Source organism: Onychostruthus taczanowskii, unplaced genomic scaffold (genome assembly GCF_017590055.1).
Source record: "Onychostruthus taczanowskii isolate IOZ18803 unplaced genomic scaffold, ASM1759005v1 scaffold233, whole genome shotgun sequence".
NCBI classification, from domain to species: domain Eukaryota; kingdom Metazoa; phylum Chordata; class Aves; order Passeriformes; family Passeridae; genus Onychostruthus; species Onychostruthus taczanowskii.
The window spans coordinates 218,438-225,619 of NW_024499607.1; the positions used below are offsets into that span (position 1 = coordinate 218,438).

The following is a 7,182-nucleotide window of genomic DNA, read 5'->3' on the forward strand; positions in this document are numbered from 1 at the left end:
GCGCCGAAAGAAAAGGCCAAGGGGGGCCCGGGGTTTTTTTTTTTTTTTTTTTTTTTTTTTTTTGGAGTTTCTGCTTCTTTTCTCCTGAGGTGACAAAGTGCTGGGGTTTCTCTTTGGTTGATTTCCAATAAATTTGCCATTCTCATGGTCCTGGGCTGAAATAACCACCCCAACCATGACCCTGACAGATCCCACTGTGCTCAACTTCTCCCCACAGAACCCTGCAATTTCCCAAAAAATACAAATTTCTCGCTGCTTTTAGTTAGTGACCCATTTATGGGCAAGCTAGTTAAAGTTTCCAGTGCAGTAATTTTCCTGAATCCTATTTTCAGTGCAGAGCTTTTCTGCCTGAGCACTGTGACACTCAAGGAATTTTTATTCCGTTATCTGGGGGGCATTTCAGATTTTTATGCAAGACTTTCTGCATGCAATATAATTAGATTGGAGCCATTATTATTGTGGGTTTAATTGAATATTTCACTTTTTCTTTCCAGAGATCGTCCTTTGTATCTTCATGTTCAGGGGCAGACACGGGAGTTGGTTGACAGTGAGTACAGAATATTCTGGTTTTTCCCTCCCTGTTTGTGACCAAGGGTTGGATTTGAGTTACAGACACCTTGGTGGTGATGGCAGACTCCATTCAAACACTGAGATCTCTGCTCAGAAATGCCTGAGGTGCCACGTGCTGCATTCATCAGGAAATTCCAGTTTGGGGCAGATTGCCAGGAGGGTGGGGGGAGTGAGCAGGTACAGCTCTTATCTCACTGATAACACCCCAGGGAGCAGGGCTGTGACAGGGACACTCCTGCCACAAGGGACCTCAGAGGGGCACCTGTGCCAGGCAAAGGAAAGGAAAGGATGGGAATGGGATGGAAAGGGAATAGGATGGAAGGGAATGGAAAGGGAAGGGAAGGAAAGGAAAGGAAAGGAAAGGAAAGGAAAGGAAAGGAAAGGGAAATGGAAAGGAAGGGAATGGAAAGGAAAGGAGTGGAATGGAGTGGAATGGGATGGGATGGAATGGAAAGGAAGGGAATGGGATGGAATGGAATGGAATGGAAAGGAGGGGAATGGAAAGGAAGGGAATGGAAAGGAAAGGAGTGGAATGGAGTGGAATGGGATGGGATGGAATGGAAAGGAAGGGAATGGGATGGAATGGAATGGAATGGAAAGGAGGGGAATGGAAAGGAAGGGAATGGAAAGGAAAGGAGTGGAATGGAGTGGAATGGGATGGGATGGAATGGAAAGGAAGGGAATGGGATGGGATGGAATGGAATGGGATGGGATGGAATGGGATGGGATGGAAAGGAAGGGAATGGCATGGAAAGGAATGGATGGGAATGGGATGGAATGGAATGGAGGGGAATGGGATGGGAGGGAATGGCAAGGAATGGAATGGAATGGGATGGGATGGAATGGAAAGGAAGGGAATGGGATGGGATGGAATGGAAAGGAAGGGAATGGGATGGGATGGAATGGAAAGGAAGGGAATGGGATGGGATGGAATGGAAAGGAAGGGAATGGGATGGGATGGAATGGAAAGGAAGGGAATGGGATGGGATGGAATGGAAAGGAAGGGAATGGGATGGGATGGAATGGGATGGGATGGAAAGGAAGGGAATGGCATGGAAAGGAATGGATGGGAATGGGATGGAATGGAATGGAGTGGAATGGGATGGGATGGAGTGGAATGGGATGGAGCGGAATGGGATGCTGACAGGAGCTGGTGACTCTCAGAGTGTCGCAGCTGGGCCGTGCTTGCTCATTAAGCAGAGCCAATCCCTTGGATCACTCACACCTCTTGCGTTCCACAGCAGCAGGCAATCACTGCTGTGCTTTTCCTCTGAGCCTCGTCAGCTCCTCAGGAGAAAAGCCCTGTGCAAAGAGGGTTCTGCAGAAGATGCCAGAGTTCCTCTGGGCTGCAGAGTGAGAACAATTTCCTGTTTTCCACCAGGAGCTGTGAACAGAATCAAGGAGATCATCACCAACGGCGTGGTGAAGGCAGCCACGGGCTCCAGCCCCACGTTCAACGGAGCCACGGTCACCGTGTACCACCAGCCAGCCCCCCTGAGCCAGATAACCCCAGCTGTTGGCCAGAAACCTGCTTTCCAGTCAGGGGTGAGTGCTGGATTCCTTTATTTAACACTGCCACTGCCTGTGGGCTTTGCCTTGTGCGGAGCAGACCCGTCGCGCGTCGCTTGTTTAAAAAAAAAAACAAGAAAAAAGCTGAAAAAACACCCCAGAAACGTCACCCCCAGCTTGTGGTGGTGTGAAACCTGGAGGGCTGACAAGGCTGAGTCTGGAGAGTGAGGCTCAGGTGACAGTGACCTCCTAAAAGAACAGGGATGGAGAGAGCAGCCCTGCCTGCAGGAGAGCCCAGGGCTCACTGTGCCATCTGACAGCAGGCCCTTCCCCTGGCCTCTGAAACAGTCCAGCTTTTAATTTAATACCTTTATTTAAAATTGTTTTCATTTATTTGTTATTTATTTACAGATCCATTACGTCCAGGACAAGCTGTTTGTGGGGCTGGAGCCCTTCTGTCAGTGAAATACTAAATTTTTTACTCTAATATTTTCATTTAAAATTTGCTTTAATTAATTTCTTTGCAGATGCATTATGTGCAGGACAAGCTGTTTGTGGGGCTGGAGCCCTTCTGTCAGTGAAATACTAAATTTTTTACTCTAATATTTTCATTTAAAATTTGCTTTAATTATTTAATTTCTTTACAGATGCATTATGTGCAGGACAAGCTGTTTGTGGGGCTGGAGCCCTTCTGTCAGTGAAATACTAAATTTTTTACTCTAATATTTTCATTTAAAATTTGCTTTAATTATTTAATTTCTTTACAGATGCATTATGTGCAGGACAAGCTGTTTGTGGGGCTGGAGCCCTTCTGTCAGTGAAATACTAAATTTTTTACTCTAATATTTTCATTTAAAATTTGCTTTAATTATTTAATTTCTTTACAGATGCATTATGTGCAGGACAAGCTGTTTGTGGGGCTGGAGCCCTTCTGTCAGTGAAATACTAAATTTTTTACTCTAATATTTTCATTTAAAATTTGCTTTAATTATTTAATTTCTTTACAGATGCATTATGTGCAGGACAAGCTGTTTGTGGGGCTGGAGCCCTTCTGTCAGTGAAATACTAAATTTTTTACTCTAATATTTTCATTTAAAATTTGCTTTAATTATTTAATTTCTTTACAGATGCATTATGTGCAGGACAAGCTGTTTGTGGGGCTGGAGCCCTTCTGTCAGTGAAATACTAAATTTTTTACTCTAATATTTTCATTTAAAATTTGCTTTAATTATTTAATTTCTTTACAGATGCATTATGTGCAGGACAAGCTGTTTGTGGGGCTGGAGCCCTTCTGTCAGTGAAATACTAAATTTTTTACTCTAATATTTTCATTTAAAATTTGCTTTAATTATTTAATTTCTTTACAGATGCATTATGTGCAGGACAAGCTGTTTGTGGGGCTGGAGCCCTTCTGTCAGTGAAATACTAAATTTTTTACTCTAATATTTTCATTTAAAATTTGCTTTAATTATTTAATTTCTTTACAGATGCATTATGTGCAGGACAAGCTGTTTGTGGGGCTGGAGCCCTTCTGTCAGTGAAATACTAAATTTTTTACTCTAATATTTTCATTTAAAATTTGCTTTAATTATTTAATTTCTTTACAGATGCATTATGTGCAGGACAAGCTGTTTGTGGGGCTGGAGCCCTTCTGTCAGTGAAATACTAAATTTTTTACTCTAATATTTTCATTTAAAATTTGCTTTAATTATTTAATTTCTTTACAGATGCATTATGTGCAGGACAAGCTGTTTGTGGGGCTGGAGCCCTTCTGTCAGTGAAATACTAAATTTTTTACTCTAATATTTTCATTTAAAATTTGCTTTAATTATTTAATTTCTTTACAGATGCATTATGTGCAGGACAAGCTGTTTGTGGGGCTGGAGCCCTTCTGTCAGTGAAATACTAAATTTTTTACTCTAATATTTTCATTTAAAATTTGCTTTAATTATTTAATTTCTTTACAGATGCATTATGTGCAGGACAAGCTGTTTGTGGGGCTGGAGCCCTACTGTCAGTGAAATATTGAATTTTTTACTGTAATATTTTCATTTAAAATTTGCTATAATTTATTTTTTCTTTCTTTGCAGATGCATTATGTGCAGGACAAGCTGTTTGTGGGGCTGGAGCACGCTGTCCCCACGTTCAGTGTCAAGGAGAAGGTGGAGGGGCCTGCCTGCTCCTACCTGCAGCACATCCAGATTGAAACTGGTGCCAAAGTCTTTCTTCGTGGGAAGGGCTCGGGTTGCATCGAGCCAGCCTCAGGCAGGGAAGCCTTTGAACCCATGTACATCTACATCAGGTGTGGGGGAGTTTTAAAGAATCGTTAAAAATCAATTAAAAAAAAAAAATCCTGTGGAAATGTATTTTAAAATCCCAGGAAAAATCAAAAATCAAAAAAAAAAATCCCGTAAAAATTTTAAAATCCCATAAAAATAAAAAAAAATCCTGTGGAAATGTATTTAAAAATCCCAGGAAAAATCAAAAATCAAAAAAAAATCCCGTAAAAATCCATTTAAAAAACCCATAAAAATAAAAAAAAAATCCCGTAAAAATCCATTAAAAAATCCCATAAAAATCAAAAATAAAGATCCCATAAAAATCTATTTAAAAATCCCATAAAAATCAAAAATAAAGATCCCATAAAAATCTATTTAAAAATCCCATAAAAATCAAAAATAAAGATCCCATAAAAATCTATTTAAAAATCCCATAAAAATCAAAAATAAAGATCCCATAAAAATCTATTTAAAAATCCCATAAAAATCAAAAATAAAGATCCCATAAAAATCTATTTAAAAATCCCATAAAAATCAAAAATAAAGATCCCATAAAAATCTATTTAAAAATCCCATAAAAATCAAAAATAAAGATCCCATAAAAATCTATTTAAAAATCCCATAAAAATCAAAAATAAAGATCCCATAAAAATCTATTTAAAAATCCCATAAAAATCAAAAATAAAGATCCCATAAAAATCTATTTAAAAATCCCATAAAAATCAAAAATAAAGATCCCATAAAAATCTATTTAAAAATCCCATAAAAATCAAAAATAAAGATCCCATAAAAATCTATTTAAAATCCCATAAAAATAAAAAAATCCCGTAAAAATCCATTAAAAAATCCCATAAAAATCAAAAATAAAGATCCCATAAAAATCCCATTTAAAATCCCATTAAAAAATCAAAAATAAAAAATATCCCATAAAAATCCATTTAAAAATCCAATAAAAATCAAAAAAAATCCCATAAAAATCCATTTAAAATCCCATAAAAAATGAAAAAATAAAAAAATCCCTTTAATAATCCTATTAAAAAATTTTAAAAATCACATAAAAAAATCCATTTTAAAATCCCATGAAAAATTTAAAATAAAAAAATCCCATTAAAATCCATTTTTAAAAATCCCATTAAAAAATCAAAAATACAAAGAATCCCATAAAAATCCATATTAAAAAATCCCATTTAAAAATTCATTTTAAAAATCTCATAAAACCATTTAAAAATCCCATTAAAAATCAATTTAAAAAAAAATCCATGTTAAAAAATCCCATTTAAAAATCCATTACAAAAATCCCATGCATTTTTAAAAATCCATTTTAAAAAATCCATTTAAAGTAATCCCATTAAGAATCCATTTTTAAAAAATCCATTTAAAAAATCCTCATAAAAACCATTTAAAAAACCCATTAAAAATCAATTTTAAAAAATCCCATAAACATCCATTTAAAAAAAATCAATTTTTAAAAAATCCCACAAAATTGCATTTTAAAAAAATCCCATAAAAAATCAAATTTTAAAAAATCCCATTTCAAAAAAATCCCATAAAAATCCATGTTAAAAAATCCCATAAAAATCCATTTTAAAAAAACCAATTTTTAAAAAATCCCACAAAATTGCATTAAAAAAAAATCCCATAAAAAATCAAACTTTAAAAAATCCCATTTCAAAAAAATCCCATAAAAATCCATTTAAAAAATCCCATTTAAAATCCATTTTTAAAAAAAAATCCCATAAAAATTCAAGGTGTAACCATAACGTTGTTAGGGCAAAGAAACATCTCCCAAATTCAGCAGAAAGCTTTGTCCTAACGAATTTTTAAATTTTTTTTGTATTTTTTCAGTCACCCAAAGCCAGAAGGTTTGGCAGCTGCTAAAAAGCTCTGTGAGAACCTGTTGCAAACAGTGAGTAACTCTTAAAAATCTGAATTTTCCCAGCCTTTGTAGCTCTGGGATGTGCACTGAGGAATTTTTTATTTATTTTTTTAATTAAAAAATTAATTTTTTATTGTTTTTACACAATAAAAATATTTTATTGCTTTCAGCAAAGCTGTTGGTGCTCACAGATTTTTTTCCTCCCAAGGGTTGCTAATTTTTGTACAGAATTTCTCAGGAAGGAGCTGAGAATATTGGAATTTTAGTGGAAAAAAAAAAAAAAATGCAAAATGGTTCTTGAGCAGAACTGGGGGTGAGGATGGAGGAATTCCTGAGTGCAAATAAAAACCTGATTTTTCCTGCAGCTTCCTCTGCTCCAGGGAAAATCAAGTGATTGGTGTAGCAAAGAAATGAGGAAATATTTTATTTATATAGACAGAGAATCTTTAATTTCTCAGCTTCCTTTTTATGGATAAAAATCAAATCCTGGAGAATCAGCTGATACAATAATAAGATAATGGAGTTACAATAATAAGATAATTGAGGTATAATGACATAATGGAGTGTGGGCTAGAAAATCTCTTTTGAAAAATATTAGGAAGCTTTTTTCTTCTCTGTATTGAAGTAATTAATGAGTTTGCCATTCTCTTCCAATTAAAGATTATCCCATAATTTGCAGATGTGCCGAGGCCAGCAGGAGCAGGGGGTGTCCATGGGGTGGGTGCTGAGCTTTGGGGTGCTGCTGTCCTGGGCCTGCAAGCAGCGTGGGGTGGGGAAGCACAGCAGGGCTGATGGTTTTCATTGTTGGTTTTATTTTTCATTTTTATTTCAATTTTATTTTAATTTTTATTTTTATTTTTATTTTTGTTTTAATTTTAATTTTAATTTTTATTTTAATTTTTGTTTTAGTTTTAATTTTTCATTTTTATTTTTATAATTTTAATTTTT

At 35.6% G+C, this 7,182-nt stretch overlaps 1 protein-coding gene and 1 non-coding gene across 2 annotated transcripts in view; both read left to right on the forward strand.

The window, feature by feature from the left end:
• Nucleotides 1-7,182, forward strand: part of KHDC4 (KH domain containing 4, pre-mRNA splicing factor) — a 22,343-nt gene that overhangs the window by 7,077 nt on the left and 8,084 nt on the right. Inside the window, 4 exon segments of the mRNA XM_041405564.1 lie at nt 495-547; nt 1,952-2,115; nt 4,170-4,381; nt 6,204-6,264. Coding sequence (XP_041261498.1) covers nt 495-547; nt 1,952-2,115; nt 4,170-4,381; nt 6,204-6,264 — 490 coding nt within the window.
• Nucleotides 2,273-2,401, forward strand: LOC121336429. Its single transcript, XR_005952752.1, has one exon.